Source organism: Haliotis rufescens, unplaced genomic scaffold (genome assembly GCF_023055435.1).
Source record: "Haliotis rufescens isolate VD_foot unplaced genomic scaffold, xgHalRufe1.0.p SCAF_17, whole genome shotgun sequence".
Lineage (NCBI taxonomy): Eukaryota > Metazoa > Mollusca > Gastropoda > Lepetellida > Haliotidae > Haliotis > Haliotis rufescens.
In genome coordinates this window covers 21,808,521-21,825,344 of record NW_025963857.1, presented here as the reverse complement: position 1 = coordinate 21,825,344, position 16,824 = coordinate 21,808,521, and the positions used below count along the sequence as shown (strand labels likewise).

Genomic DNA, 16,824 nt, shown 5'->3' with positions numbered 1-16,824 from the left:
CTTGGGTGTGAAATGCTTCAATTTTTAAAGTTTCCCTGTTCTGCAAAGTCCCGAGTGTTTTCTGTTGCACAGTTGCTCAGTGTCATCAATCAGTGTGTAGGAAGTGCTTGTAGCTGCAGTCATGAGCTCACATAACCAACAAACTTGAACTTAATCATGTCCGTTCCATGTTTCAGGAGTTTGAATGCGGGGTGCAGTTTGAGGGCTCTGAAAATTCCAAACAAGAATGGTCCTTCACGTTATACGACTTTGACGGGCATGGCAGAATCACTAAAGAGGTATGTACGATGTGCTGATGTGTTGTTTTTAACTTCATTCACTTGCAACGAGCTCCCTGTCCCACTAACAATGATCCGTCTTTGTACTTGTCTGATGCGTGTGAGGTCTGATGCATGTGAATGAATGATTTCTTGTCTGGGTAACGTCCAATTTAGAGCTCAGAAATCTCGAGAATTATTCTGGTTTTATTTCGTGATCTGACAAATTTCAAAGTACCAAGGGGTGGTTGGGTAGCCTGGTGGTTACAACTTTCACGCAGAAGACCCGGGTTTGATTCCCCCTATGGGTACAGTGTGTGAAGTCAATTTCTGGTGTCCCCTGCTATTATATTGCTGGAATATTGCTAAAAGCCGCATAAAACCATACTCAACGTACCAAGCATTGCCAAATGAAGTCACTTCCACCATGCTGAGAATAGACTTGCACAAGTCTCTAAGGAAATGATTATTAGTTTAAATCATAATTATTAGATGATATAAATTGAGAACAAGTTGTCCCTACAAAAGAATGGTGTGTCTGCTGATCTAGACTTGCTTATGATGAAGTAGCAGACTATGTCAAAGTGTATATCTCTCACATCAAGTCAAAAATAGCAACTGAGTAAGGAGATTGCACAAACAGTTTCTTTTTTGAGAAAAAAGTGTATTCAGACAGAAACAATACATGAGTAAAAATACTCCTTTTGAAAGCAATTCTTCTCAAACCTTTAAGTTTGTTTGTTTGTTGTTTAACGCTGCACTCAGCAATATTCCAGCTATATGACGGCGGTCTGTAAATAATCGAGTCTACAATTGGTGTTGTTTGAAATGTACCAGTGCTGATGTAAAGTTAATATCAAGTGTTTAGTTTCCGAGATGGAATATTTCACCAATTTGATGTAAAAATGAAAACACTTTACATTAGGAGGCGAGAGTGTTGCAGAAGCCTTTGTAGTATTTGAAGCAAGATCAGGTTTACATACTTGTACTCAGCGGTAACAGAAATGATTATTATTTTTTATGTCATGTTTCAAGTTGTTCAAAGATTTATCAAATGTCAAAGAACTCTGATATATAAAAACAATTAATTTCTATTTTACAGTCAATCTCACAAATTCATTATTATTTTTGATAATCCGACCCTTTCCTTTGAAATTTTAGAAACGTTTTCCAGTGAGTTTTTTGGTAAACATATCTCCTTTTTTTTATTACGATAATTATTTTGATATCAAAGAAAATCTTTGAGATCAAAGTACTGTATGTTACAACAGGTATAATCTCTTAATACTATGATTACTTCCAGTATGTGCTAAGAGGCCTAAAAGATCAAAGAATAAAATCCACTTTGTATTCACATATTGTTTGGTAGACACAAAGCAGTACCATCGACCAGACAAGACGAATACAGCTTCTTTCACATCAAGAATAACAAAGTACAACACATAGAATGGGTTACCAGTAATTCTTCTGGCTAGCAAGGACTTAATTGTCATCCCGTAAGCTTTCATCCAAATACTAGGTTGGGAAATACAGTAAACGAGTTTGTCTGATAACGAGCTTCATAAAGACAGCTTTACCCAGGAGAGAATAATATCAAAGGATGGATATTGCTACAACTTTCTCCAGATAATGTGTCTTCATATCAAATTTGGCGTAGCTGATCATTCCTATTTGGGTATAAGGGATATTGATAGGAAGCAAATTACAATGTAAACCTCTGGGGTTTGTTAGTGTTGGTACTCGCTGGAGGATCTGATGTAGCCATCTATATTATGGAAGGACTCATCTGATGTAGCCATCTATATTATGGAAGGACTCATCAAATAGAAGCTGTTGAAGCTGTTGTTGTGGGACTGGTGAGGTAAAAATTGCTGATGTCACACACTGGAAGTCAAGTCTAATCAAGGCCGTGTTCATTACAGAAAATTAGCTTAACATATTTTATTCAATTTTACTGGAAGTGTTGGGTAAACAGGCCTGACTGGCTTATGTAAATAAAGCTCCTTGTTACACATAATTGTGTTTGTGTTGACATCAAAACTTTAAGGCCAAGCAACAATACAAATTATATGGGTGACCACTCATGTTAACAAGACTACAGTCATATGCATATTAGATTATTGTATCGGGTGGTCAGGCTCACTGACTTGGTTGGTGCATGTCATCGTGTCCCAATTGCGAGGATCGATGCTCATGATGAGGATCACTTGATTGTCTGGTCCAGATTCGATTATTTGCCGACCGCCGTCATATAGCTGGAATATTGCTGTGTGGGCGTTAAACAACAAACATACAAACAAAACTCAGTGTAAACCATCCTCATGTATAGCTTTACTTTGAAACATTGCAAATGTGAGGTGAGGTGAAATTGGGTTTAACGTTGCGTCCAAGATTATTGCACTTATATAGCGACGTGCATGCACGTGTGTGTGGCTGCTTGTACTAGTCGGGACTGATCCCTAGCTAACTGAGATACCATGCCGCAGTTTAACATGAATACCCCACTCAGACACAGTATACTGACTCCGAGCCGACCAGTCCTTGTTTTAGCCCCTTAATGCCGAGCGCCAGACAGGGTAACAACAAGTATCATCTTTTAACGTCTTTTGGTATGACACGGTCGGGGATCGAACCCGGACCTTCCGCTCTCCGGGCAGACGCTCCACCACTGGACCACGGAGGTTGATTCGAACATTGCAAAGAGATGAGGTCGATTAACCTTCCACTATTTTCTATGAAATCTTGAACAGACATAAGTATGTTGTGGTTGACATCTTGTTAAATTCCTGTTACCATACAATACTGTCTTGAGATAATCCCCTTTGTTTAATAGTAGAAAAACGTCGTAATTCTATGTTAAAGTGTGGGAGTTACAATCACCTTACAGCTAAGATTTTTTTATGGAACAGGAACAGCTTTAGACATGACCATCTCGAGACCTGTGAAAGTCTTGCTTCTTGCTTTTGTTCCAAACATGCTCATTTTGGATTGTTATTTGAGTAACAGTCTGGTTTAAGTTTAGTCTAGGATTAACTCCTTGTTAAGATGTTCAACGAAAACAAGATTGGTTTCCTTCCATTATGACAACTTGTTATCTGACCGGCACTACTGCTTAGATGGCCGGTTCAACTCAGCTGCAAATTGGGCGGAAACATTGGCAGGATAAAATGGTTACTCCTCCGTCAAATAGAAATGAAGCATGCTGCAAGCTATCTCTCCTGCGATCACAAAGTCCGACTTTGTTATACCCCTTATCGTCCCCGTCTCTTTGCAATGTTCCAAATAACCCTAAATTACCCCCAAAATGGACTGCAAATATGTTCTTTGGCTGCACCAAATCGCCTCATCTGCTGCGAGGATAGCAATGCTCACATTTCTTCTCCATTTGTGTTTGAAGTAAGAGGCCTTCGTTGTCAGTTCGCACTCATGCTTACCAAGTTAAAACTGATATATTATAGGATTTGGCTTTTAGACACACAGATCAGGAATCGGATATCAACTGAATAGAATATAAACACTGGGGATCTAAGATTTAAACTTGTGTTTCACTGCATAAGGTCTGTTTGATGGTATGTTCTGAAACTGGGAGTGTCCAGGCGAGATTGGCGCTTTCAGGATTCAAATGGCTGATTAGTGGAAAGTAAGGTCCAGTAAGCTTCACAAGCGGCTCTACTCTTGTGTGTAACAAATCGTCATGGTAATTGTGTAGACACAAATTGGTTAACAAATAATGCTAGAGTTTGGAACAGTTGAAGAAAATTATGTATTTTGGGCTTGTGTTTTATAAGACAACAGCATACTGTATTTGTCATGGTACTGTAACTACCATGGTTCTTTGTGCCAAATATTTTCTATTACGTTTTTTTCGTGTATATCAAAAACAGGTAGACATATTGTATTAGCCAAACAGAATTTTTTAAAATAAGTCAAAATATTGTCCAACATATCGTGCAACACCAATTTTGAATCAGACTCTCAATATTTATTCTTTTGGCCTTGTCATATTAAAAGTAGTAGTAGTAATAGAATAAATTTAATAAGATTATTAAATTCACATTTTCTTGTTTGTCACACAGAAAGGTATTAGCCATTAATAATTATTATCCTTCATACTAAGAAAAGGATTACGGGTTCATTAAGATTTTATTGTGTTTATTTAAATCTGTGTTGTAGTCTGGAGGTGTAGGGTGTACATTATGCCATCAACCACTGGCGGGCCTTGGCCATACTCGACTGTATGCAGGCAGTCACGATATAGCTTTTATGTTGCTCGCTAACTGCAGTTTAAAACAACAAATAAACAACATACTAGAAACTTTGGATAAATTTGTCACTTTTTGTCAAGCAATAACTAACTGTAATTCACATTGGATAATTAAGTGTAATTGTTTCCGACAGAGTGTAATTAAATGCAGCAATGAAAGTGTTAATCAGATTATCAACCCATCGGCATATGTCTCTCAACATCAACACATAAGAAACCGATTACAATTCCAAGTGCTGTAGGAAACCCAGAACGGCTCCCTCTGCTATGTGAGTGAGAAGACTTGGGTCAGCTTGTATATCTCAACTGGTGGGGTTGTCTGTAGAAGGCTAGGCCAGGTCCAACTGTTATCACATGTAGGGTGAAGAACATCAACACTATCAAATACCTTGTATTCCCTGATGTTCCTCTTCTCACATATGATTGGCTGGGAGACAGGATGAGGGAATCGTGGGAGTAGACTGGTCATCCACAGTTGGGGCCTTGTTAAGGAGGAATATAGGTAGGGCCGAAGGGGGTATATAATACAGAATTTTTTTATCCTTTAGGATCATACAAGATTATTTTACATTTTATTTTTTTGGTGCAAATTTAGATTCTATCAGGCAACTCTACTGTGTTATTTGTTTGGAAAAGTATTCTGTCAATTTTATTCAATTCAACACTTTAACAGCAAGTTATCACCACACAGCTGTGACCTGAATCATTCACATAATTTGAGACTAACGGGATCGAGTGGTCAGGCTCGCTGACTTGGTTGATGCATGACATTGTATCCCAATTGCGTGGATCGTTGCTCATGATATCTATCACTGGATTGTCTGGCCCAGACTCGATTATTTACAGACCGCCGTCATATAGCTCGAATATTGCTGAGTGCGGCATTAAACAACGAACAAAACAAAAAATCTGAGGAAGCCCAATCAATCCTTCCAAACAGGGCATCTCTATGTAATATTGGTTTAAATATTAGTACACATTGGATTACCCATTGGGGCAGTGGGATAGCCTAGTGGTTAAAGTGTTTGCTCGTCATGCTGAAGACCTGGGTTCAATTCCCACATTGGTACAATGTGTGAAACCCATTTGTGGTCTCCCCTGCCGTGATGTTGCTTGAATATTGCGTAAAAGCGGTAAAACAATACTCACTCACTCACTGATCACGCAGGACTAAACTATGATGGTGTCAGTATGCTAAACGTCTCGTAACAGTTGATCCTTCACCCCACCAGGGCCCTTACACTGTGTGTATTCATGTACACTGATGATACATCAGTTGTTGTGCTATCTATAAGGACAGGTGATGAAAGGCGTGCTCCCATCTCTGCTGTTAACGTCCATTCTGTCAGGAACTTCTAGCCTCTCCTGATGTGTAGCACATTTGGAAATATTGTTAACTTCCTGCTTGAAGAGTTCCATGCGGAATCAAGTGCAGCAGTTCTAGCTGAGGAGTGTGAAAGCCTCACATATGAGGTGTTATGAAAGTGTGCGTTATTGACTCTTGCAGCATGAAAATATACTACCGTATTTTCTGGAGTATAGTGCACACTTTTTTCCCCAAAAACACAGCTGTGTAGAAGGGGTGTGTGCATTATACATGCCATAATGAGTTTTGATATTTTTTCTCCAACATAATTACACTGTCTGGATATAAAACGTGTTTATTGTATATCTGGACTTATGTTTGCAACTTATTTCATTAATTTTATTCAAAATTCCTTTAATATTGTTATAATATATGTAAATACTGAGCTTTGGGGGATATTTGACAAGATATTTCACCATCAGAATTTGTTTGAATTGTTGTTTATATTTTTTATTGTACATTTTAACTTTTGAATTAGAAAGAGGCTTGACCATCTGTTTGCATCAAACAAGACTAGAATTATAAAAGTTATTAAAGGGGATTGCTTTGTTTGTTGTTTAATGCCACACTTAGCAATATTACAGCTTTATGACGGTGGTTTGTAAATAATGGAGTCTGGACCAGATATTCCAGTGATTGACATCATGAGTATCAATCTACGCAATTGGGATATGATGACATGCATAAACCCTGTAAGCGAATCTGACCACCCGATCCCGTTAGTCGCCTCTTACAATAAGCATACTCGCCTTTTACAGCAAGCATGGGTTGCTGAAAACCTATTCTTCTCCGCATCAAAGGGGATGGAAACTAGTCAATGTATCCTGTCCAAAGAATGAAAATAAGTCACATGGTTATGATAGATACTAATCAACATTTGCTAATGACCGAAATAGTCATCTTTAGTCAAAGGTGTGGTCCTTAGCAAATGTTGAGTACCCGTACTATTGATTATCAATATGATTTCAAAAGTTAGAATTTTCTTTATGCATTCTTCTCATATCACTGAAATTATATTTTCAGGATCTAGCCAGTTTACTCAAAGCACTGTATGATGCAGTTGGATCGTCCATCAAGTTGCCGCCAAATGGTACAAAGACGCTGAAGCTACGTCTCACAGTGGGGCAGGATAATACTCAGATTCAGGTACAGAGGGCATCTCCAACGAAGGGCAAGGAGAATGGCAAGGCCAAAGAAAGTAAAACCAAAGACTCCATCAGAATCAAGGAGTTGTCCAAACTGAACAACTTGATGCAGCCAGGCTCTGCGAAGGTGAATAACGAGACACAGAGTGCAGCGGCAGTAACTGGAACAAAGACAACAACAACTACGACGACGACGACTCGCAACCAGTTGAGTCTGGAGGATCAGCAGCAGTTGGTGGAGCTGGTGCAGGAGAACATGGAGAGGAACCACATTAAACAGCTCAGGTATGTCACACTCTGATCACGTGATCAGTAGGATCACATCAGACAGTTCAGTATGTTCTATGATAGAAGGGGTATCACGTGATCCAAAGGATCACACACACACACACAGAACGATCAGGGGCGGCACATTAATCATGTCGGGTATGTCACAAAGGGTATGTATTTTGGGTAGGATCATATCTAACTTGTGAAGCAAGCATGATTGTGGAGACAATATGTAGCTTATATGTCATAGAGTTCAATATGAATCACCATTCTCCATGGTTAAGTTGAATCAAGCCACATAGTCACACGATCGGTGATGAATGTCAGTCACACGATCTGTGATGAATGTCGGTCACACGATCGGTGATGAATGTCGGTCACACGATCGGTGATGAATGTCGGTCACACGATCTCTTATGAGTGACAGACTAAGACTCAAAGAATTATATAAGTAACGATTGTGTGGATGATAGGTGATCAGATTGTGATCAGATATGCCACACAGGTAACATGATCAGGGAGAGGTGTTGGCAAGACACAATGCCGGTAGTCAGAGAACTCTCATGTCGTCTCGGTCACCTGATTCCTGATCCCTAGGGATGGGTACTAAATGTACCTGTCTTCAGTCAGGGAGATTACATTCGACTGCTCAGCACGCCAACTTGGAACTAGAAGTTCATTATAGATCTTGACTATTGTGGATATATGGAGGTACAGTTTTCTTCCTTAGTTCTACTTATAATATGTATGAAGTCTTGTTTTTCTATTCTAACTACTGTGTTAGTAAGGAGATAACTGATAGTTTCTTTGTTTGTTTTTGTTGTTTAACGCCACACTCAGCAATATTCCAGTTATATGACGGCGGTCTGTAAATAATCGAGTCTGGATCAGACAATCCAGTGATTGACATAAACATTGATCCACGCAATTGGTGACTCAGAGTGATCCTGTATAACCATCAGTGGGGTGGTGAGGTAGCCTAGTGGTTAAAGCATTCACTCATCACACCAATGTTCTGGGTTTGATTCCCCACAGAGGCACAATGCATTGAGCTCATTTCCCTGGCAAGATGCTGTTGGAACATTGATGAAAGCAAGGATAACCTCAACTCCCTCACTTAAGTCCTTGTCGATATTCAGACAAATTTCCATATTTATCGGTACCATAGATTTATCAATGCCCATTTGCAGGGCAAGGAATATTGTCAATATTTAACCTGACACTGATTGTCACCATTCCAAGACTTAAACACAAACTCACTCACTCACCCATGTGTTCTCCCACCACCAGCATGTATTTAGTCTACAACATGAGGTAGATGATCAGCTATTTACAGTGTTGCCACCCAGGAAAGATCACCCTTGTATAAGCTACTGGAGTTATCTCCCCTTCCCACAGATGTGTGTTATAGTCCATATCATCAGTAGTAACCTTTGTCTGTGGTATCCCTGTCTGACCACTAGAAAGGTCAGGAAGTGGTAGTCTTTACCCTTATTCTAATTGTCTGCTGTGTCCATCTTTATATTGACTTTATTTATGTTACTTTATCACTACTACTGAGGAGTATAAGCCAGGTGATACATATTGCCAGTTCATTGAATTTAATTATTCAAACCCCAAATCATACTACAATAAAAAGAGCTAGTTGGTCACCTGTCTTAAAAAAATCAGTAATTATATAAAAGTTACATATCAACAAATTCAAGTTATAAATCTACAAACACACAGGCTAAACTAGAGTGATTAATAACATTAGAAGCTTATGTAGCATAGGCTAGTCAACTCAAGATTTATTTGTCCCTTGGAAATAAACTACGATCTAGACCAGCTAATATGAAAGGTATTCAGTGGACTGATGCAGAGTGTTAGGTTCATTGTTGGGCCTCGTTGTTTGGTCTTGTTAGTGTGGCTAGACATTGCCGCAGCTGAGGGAGGGCTAACGAACTCCCCTCATTAGACTGTGCTGCTAATGAGGCAGATGCTGTTACAGCCGCTGTCACACTAACCCTGCGAGGATTGCTGGTGGAGCAGGGCAGATGAGGCTGTGATGTAATCAGGCTAAAGAACAGGCAATTTCTAGGATGATAGGCACAGCATTGATTTTAGTTTGGGCTGAACTTGAAAATTAAAATCTAATCATGCAATTTTATCAGTTGAGGAGTGAACTTTAATTCAGAAACATTTCCTTGACTATTAATACCATAGATTTATCGATACTCATTTGCAGGGTATGAATATTCCAGTCATAGAAAATAGTGTGATTGTTACGCAATGAAATTTATCATAAATATTCTATATAGCATGCAAAAATGGTAATTATTTATTGAACCTTAAAAGTGCAAACATGAGGATTTGTATTAAAGAGAAAAAGAGGGCAAAAAAATCTTGGCACATTAAAGTTGCTTTAATGCGCCAAGGCTAAGTTAAGTAATCCTAATTGATTGTTTATGTTTATGTGATGTAATGGCATAGCATATGGAATATGTGTGTAGCTTCAGCCATGTGTTATGACACGTGTCACACATCCATATGGTGAGGACTTGTATGCAGGCTTATCACATATGTTTCTGTGTGATAATGTCTGTATCACATGTCTGCTCATGCAGTTGTTCTTACATCCCCGTTCCATCTGTTATAAGATACGCACAACAATGTGCTGATGCAATCACTATACACATAACTATCCTGAGTCAGTGTATTCAAGGCAGGAAGGCTTTGCCTGTATATCTCTCTGGGCTGCTGGTTTTGTTTTGTCTAGGTGGCAGCAATGGTATGTCCGACTGGCAGACACCTATCTCATCTGGCAGACATTAGTCATTAGAGTCATGCAGTGTCCAGTTGGCACTGACCTTTGGTCAAACTTATTGGTTTTGTAGTGAAATACGAGCTATGGTATATCTTACAAGGGGGTGTTGTTGTGACATACGAGCTATATCTGACCAGGGGAATGCAGCTATATCTGACCAGGGGAATGCGTAGAGAGCTATGGAATATTTTACAAGGGGGTGTTATTGTGACATACGAGCTATATCTGACCAGGGGAATGCAGTTATATCTGACCAGGGGAATGTGGAGATGGTACTGGTAATGGTGGGGATGTTGTTGCCACATCTTGAGATGAGGGGTGGGTGTGGTGATGAGGGCGACGTCGGGTAGAAATTAGTCCTATACTGGAACAGTAGTAAAAGTGATCAGATAGCCGACACAGATCGGGTGACATTTCAACATATTTACAATATTTGATTATGTCTTTAATTTTATTTAATTGAGAGTCTGAATTTATTTAAGGCTGGCTAATTTAATTTACTGTTTTACAAGTTTTCTTTCTCAACATGGCAAAATGCAGGAAACAGAATAATAGAATAATATATGTTTGCCAGGGTTAGATGTATGTTTAAATATAAGAAATAGAAGATTATATTTGTTTGATTTTATAAATCAAAATATACGCGTATAGCTTGTCTGAAAACAGGAAAGCAATTTTATGCGGCTTTATTTTGAAAATATTGTCTCAAGGAAAGAAATATTTGTGTGATAAACTAAATCAGTATATTACAGTTGTATCAATATTTGGAAATCATGTTGCTGATGAAGGTGGAGATGGACTGTTTACTGACAACAGACTCGAACATTGATCAGATAAGCCAGATTGAAACTATGGTTCAAATTATAACATTTCCTGTGGTTAAAGAAACATGTTTAGGGAAGAATTGTCAGGTATGCAACCCCTAGGGTACAGATTTGTTGATCAAAGACAGGAGGGTCAGGGGCAAGCATTACACAGTGGGGAGTTGCACGTGGAGGATGTTGGAATGTTGTCAGTGGGGGAGGGATGGCAGGGGAGTGTATATTCCGGGGAGGGGATGGGGGGGTAGGTATGAAGGGGACAGATTGGAGAGTGTTGGCGGGGTGGGGGAGGGATGGCAGGGGAGTGCATATTCCGGGGAGGGGAGGGGGTAGGTATGAAGGGGACAAATGGGAGAGGGTTGTTGGGGTGGGGTAGGGTTGGCAGGGGAGTGTATATTCCGGGGAGGGGAGGGGGTAGGTATGAAGGGGACAGATCGAAGAGGGTTGTTGGTGGGTGTGGGGGTTTGGGGTGGCAGGGCAGAGTGTATGCAAGGGATGCTGAGTGGTATGCGGGTGATGGCTGGGAAAGGGTTGTCAAGGTGGGGGAAAGATGGCAGGGGGAGTGTATGCAAGGGAGTAGGGTGGTATCAAGGGGACGGATGGGAGTAGGGTTGTTGGGGTGGGGTAGGGTTGGAAGGGTAGTGAATATTCCAGGGGAGTGAGGTGGTATGAAGGGGACAGATAGGAGAGGGTTGTCGGGGTGTGGGAGAGATGGCAGGACAGTGTATGCAAGGGAGTAGAGTGATGGGTGGTCAGGGAAAGAGGGATGGGAGGGATGATAGAATATATGCAAGGGGAGTAGGATGGCCTGTAGGGGAGGGGTGGGAATAAGTTGCTCAGGGAGAGGGGAGGGGATGATCTCTCGTACAGACCTCATAAATAACCATAAACTCAAAACAAGTTAAGTCTTTAGCAAGTCTATAGACTAACATATAGTCTGAAATCTTTTATTACAGAACACAATGTTCTAGTCTAGATTTCATCTATTGGAAGAGATTCTCTGGGCTCTTTTCTATCATATATTAAAAGACAATTTGAAAACATCAACTTGAAATATTTCTTTTCTGAGACTAAATGTAAATCTAGGGATGGGGGATGCAGTGAAGAATACAGTTGCAGAAGGGGGAGATAGTTTAGGGGAGTGGGGGGACAGGTTTGGATGTATGCTCAGCATGGCCTGTGATGCCTAATGAGCATTCCTGTGTCTGTTCCTACCACTGCTACACACTTGGTGGCCGAGGGAGAGAGTTCAGGCCAGTGTTGTTGATGAGCTCAGGATGTTACTGTTCCTCTTCACTGACAGCCTGCACTTGTCCAAGTCTGCTGCCATCAGGAGATAGGTCTTTCTAGTCAGTCAGACTTCCTCACTTCTGACAGACAGGTCACACAGTTCTAGACTCTGATATCTTCACTTGTTGGCACTGTTTTCGCTCATTTCTCTGAACAGGCATTTGACTTCCGGATGCTGGTGTAATAACTCACTGAGGATGAGATCCTTGTACGTATATAGTTTTGGGTACTTTTGCAAATGAGTTAATCTTTTTAATGCTGTTTCTTCTTTTAGTCTTTGTTTGCTGATATGATGTTAAAATATTGTTGTTGTTTTTCAGACGTCACCATAGCGACTGTCGCAACATGATGGAACATCAGCACCATCACAAGCGTCGTCATAGAAACCATTGCTCACACGAAGATCGCCCAAAAGAGAGTCAGGACCGAAGGAACTACTACCTTGACCTTGCTGGGGTGGAGAACAATACGTCAAAGTTTCAGAATAATCCTACTGTGCCCACAGCAGGATCGGGTTTTGTGCAAACTGGCCACCACAGGTCAAGGTCACATGATGTGACCAAAAAATTTGACAATGTGAAAAGAGAATCAGAACGTTTAGCGAAACATTTAGAAGGTTCAAAACCAGACCACCCAAGGTCGAGGTCATTTGACCCCCAGGAAACAACGGCTGTATGTTCCCCAAAAGGACATTCGAAAAACCCCTCGTCCCCTCACAAGCACAGCAGCAAGTTCCGACCAGTGAGTTTACCAGCACATGTGCCCGCCACTGTGTCGCCACACTACCACCGGCGCCATCGGCACAGAGAGAAGGATCATGGACTAGCAATGCAACAAGTCGCAGAGTGGATTGAGCGGGAACATGCATGGGAGATGGAGGGAGAGCATGTGATGGTGCAGCGTCATGAACATCACCACATACATGAGCATCACCACCATCATCACTACCATCACTATTATGAAGCATGACAACCAACCCGCCCACGGAAGAGCACATGCAACAGACTCAGCAAGAATAAATATTTATTTTTTTTGTGCATTTAAGCACTGCCATATTGGCCAGTGAGATCTTTGAAATGAGATCACATGCATTTCTTACTACTTTTCGCCACAATGCAACCATTGAGTCTCTGTACAAAAACACTCTGCCAGTCCTCAATAGGGCAACATGAAATCCCATGATGCATTTGTAAAGTGACATCACTTCCTGTCTGGAACAGGGAAGACTTTTTGTGTTGTCTTTATGAAGTGGGTTACTGCCTTCTTGATTCTGATTGGCCGAAAGTGACCTTGACTTTGGCCACTGCTTGTGTATGGACATGAGCAGAATGGCTCAATCTACCTCTTGCAAGATTATGTTTCTATTCTCGTTTGCTATCATTCACGCCAGTTGTACAGAAACCAGACTTGTGAATATTGTATATTATGTATGTAGTCTATATTTATGCACTTGACTTCAGTATCAACTATACCTCGGCCTATTGCTAGTCAGGGTGTATATTTTCGGCCGAGATCGTTATTGGACAAAATGTTGTGTGAAAAATGTGCATGTACAAAGGACTGGATATTTGTGCAGCCAATCCCTGGACGATACATTGTGAACTGTTGTAGACTAATTACAAAGGTTCTGAGGGAAATCCAATTTTGTTGATTCATTTTCAACAGGTGTAAATTGCTTTCTGAGACAGTTTTCCTGCGAGTTTGATCATTTTGTTAAGATAAAATTTATTTATGATATTTGATGAACTTGTTTACTGCTGTTAATTAATGGTTTTAAGGCATAATCCAAATTGTTGTGTAATCGTTTAGAAATACACCTTTCCATATTGGAAACGTCATGAGGTTATATTTGTTATAGAGTATGTTCACGCAAGCTGAAGAAATGTCAAGTAATTGGATTGTGAAGTCGGTTTTAATCTCAAGAGGCCAGTCTGGTGTTGTCCCAGTGATAACAAAGTTGTATTGAACTGAGATTCACAGAATAACAACTACAACCCGTTGTGAGCTTTATGAAAGTCATATTTCTGCTATTTTCACAAATGTTACATCACCTTTGCTTTCTGGATGTAGACTGTTCAGTCCCCTGTATAATATTGGGCCGCATCTAATTATTGTGTTTTCATCATTTTCTTCATTAATTTAATCAGTTTCATATTTCCATGGTAACAAACACATTGTGTGAATGCTGTACTTCACTGTAACATTTGAAACTGACCTATACCAGCCTCCTACTGTAGATGCATGTGTTGGAGATGAGATTATTTAAGTGACTATTTGAGAATTCCTGCTCAAAATTGTGTTGTCTTTGTATCAGAAAACTGACTACATTCAACAGGAATAAAAACAGGCCGACCGAAACACTGTAATTGCCCAACAAGCCCACTTTTGAATTCTCTTATTGAAACTCATTTTTTTGGAATTCAAGTTAACCTAGGCAGAAATGCTATGGCTCGAAACGAACATTGAAAACATTTCCTCAGACATAGATGAGAAATTATCTTGATTGCTATTTAGTTTTCACACATTTTTTGTCTCATCTGACAATCTGTAACAATGGTCCTGATTGGCTGACCACTAAGTGAAGAACTAGAGTGCTCTTTTTCGGTTGGCTGTTGTTATGCCTGATCTATATAGTGATTTTTCTGCCTGGTTTGAAAGGTACGTGTTTTGATGCTTAAATATTGGTTCCAGACAGTCTGGTTGTAAGCACAGGATGTCGTTCTGTGTGTTGGTGCGGGTTCTCCATCATCAGCTCTAAGTGTACTCTTGTTAATACTTTAAAGAAATTCAAATTATTATCCTTTCATTCTGGCCACAATATCAGAATAGTGCATGACATATTTTGAAATACAAGGACTAATTAACAGTCTTATATAAATTTTGAGATGGTTTTACTAAGCATGAGAATAAGCCTCTGTTCATATTTTAGTTCATAACTCGTAAAACACACACCTGAAATTGTGTATTTTCAATATTTTGTCAATTATTTTTTTGAAATTTTGGGCGGGTAATTGATAGAAATCAGGTTGTGTTGAGGAATTACTCTTTTCTGAGAGCTATCAATTTACCTGCGTAGTGATGTAGGAGATTCTTGTTGCTCGTGGTATAGAATTGATGATGGAAGACAGGTGAGTGAGAGGCATCTCCCAGGTTTGTGTACTGCAGACTGTTTATACTACCCTTGTACTCACAATCTACCAGAAAAAATAAAAGGTTTTGTTGACATCCAATTCTGTGTTTACTTTGATAAAATGTGACAAATATGAGTATGTATGCTGGACAAAACCTGCCAGCAAAATACCTACCGCGGTTCTCCACTTTCTGTATGACAAAGCCAGAAGTCCTTGAAACAGGACAGCAGCATCGGTTTCACCACATCATGACTGTAGCTCTTGTCAGGAAAGGTGTGGTCGGGTAGCCTGGTGGTTAAAGCGTTAGCTCGTCACGCCGAAGACCTGGGTTCGATTCCCGACATTTCTGGTGTCCCCCGCCATGATATTGCTGGAATATTGCTAAAAGCGGCGTAAAACCATACTCACTCACTCACACTTGTCAGGAAGTAACTAATGTGTTCGCTTGTCATGATGAAGACCCGGGTTTGATTCCCGACAATGGTACAATGTGTGGAGCCCATTTCTGTTGTCCCCCGCCGTGATATTGCTGGAATATTGCTAAAAGTGGCGTTAAACCATACTCACTCACTGATTATGACAAGTGTCATGAGACATCTGTGTCATATGACTGGAATATAGATGGATGTATTGTATAACTCAGATATATATCAGGATACTGATTAGGGCAATTGTCACAAGACATGGATGTACTGTATAACTTAGATATACATCAGGATATGTATTAGGGCAACTGACACTATACATCTATTTATCATATAATGGGTAGGTTTCTCAGCAGGATAAAGCCAACGGATATAAACGATATCCGTTGGGGTCATATGCGGATAGAGATGCAAATATCAAAGGTCAAGTACGGACTACTTTCAGTGTTTATAAACAAACATGGCGTCGCCCTGGTCATTCAGCAATCGAGTCAGAATTAACCATCGGGAATCTGGATAAACATATTAAACTACAGGGATAATTGCTATCATTATCATAAGAACAGTCTAATATACTGAAAAGCAGTGTGTAAATGTGTAAATGTGTAACTAGCAAAGGCATTTTATAAGTTTTGCCAACTTTGGAGATGTAAATTTCCAAACAACTTTGCGAGGGCAGTAGCCATATCTGTGCCTGTAGACCTCTGCGGCTTGAAACCTTTTCCACAAATTAAAAAAGTTGGATTTTTGTAAAAAAAAGTTGAATATACATCAGGATACGTATTAGGGCAACTGTCACTTTACATGGACGTATTGTATAAGTCAGATATACATCGGGATACTGATTAGGGCAACTGTCACTACACATGGACGTATTGTATAACTCAGATATACATTGGGATACTGATAAGGGCAACTGTCACTATACATGGACGTATTGTTTAACTCAGATATACATCGGGAGACTGATTAGGGCAACTGTCACTATACATGGACGTATTGTTTAACTCAGATATACATCGGGATACTGATTAGGGCAACTGTCACTA

General features: G+C 40.0%; 1 protein-coding gene across 5 annotated transcripts in view; it reads left to right on the top strand.

Moving 5' to 3' along the window:
• LOC124133965 (protein naked cuticle homolog 2-like) overlaps positions 1-15,449 on the top strand; it is a 116,820-nt gene extending 101,371 nt beyond the window's left edge. For all 5 annotated transcript variants that reach the window (XM_046498571.2, XM_046498570.2, XM_046498574.2 and 2 more), the window contains 3 exons: positions 177-278; positions 6,911-7,317; positions 12,540-15,449. In XM_046498571.2, coding sequence (XP_046354527.1) covers positions 177-278; positions 6,911-7,317; positions 12,540-13,188 — 1,158 coding nt within the window. In that variant the 3' untranslated portion in view covers positions 13,189-15,449. The remainder of the gene's footprint in view (positions 1-176; positions 279-6,910; positions 7,318-12,539) is intronic.
• Positions 15,450-16,824: the final 1,375 nt, after the last annotated feature.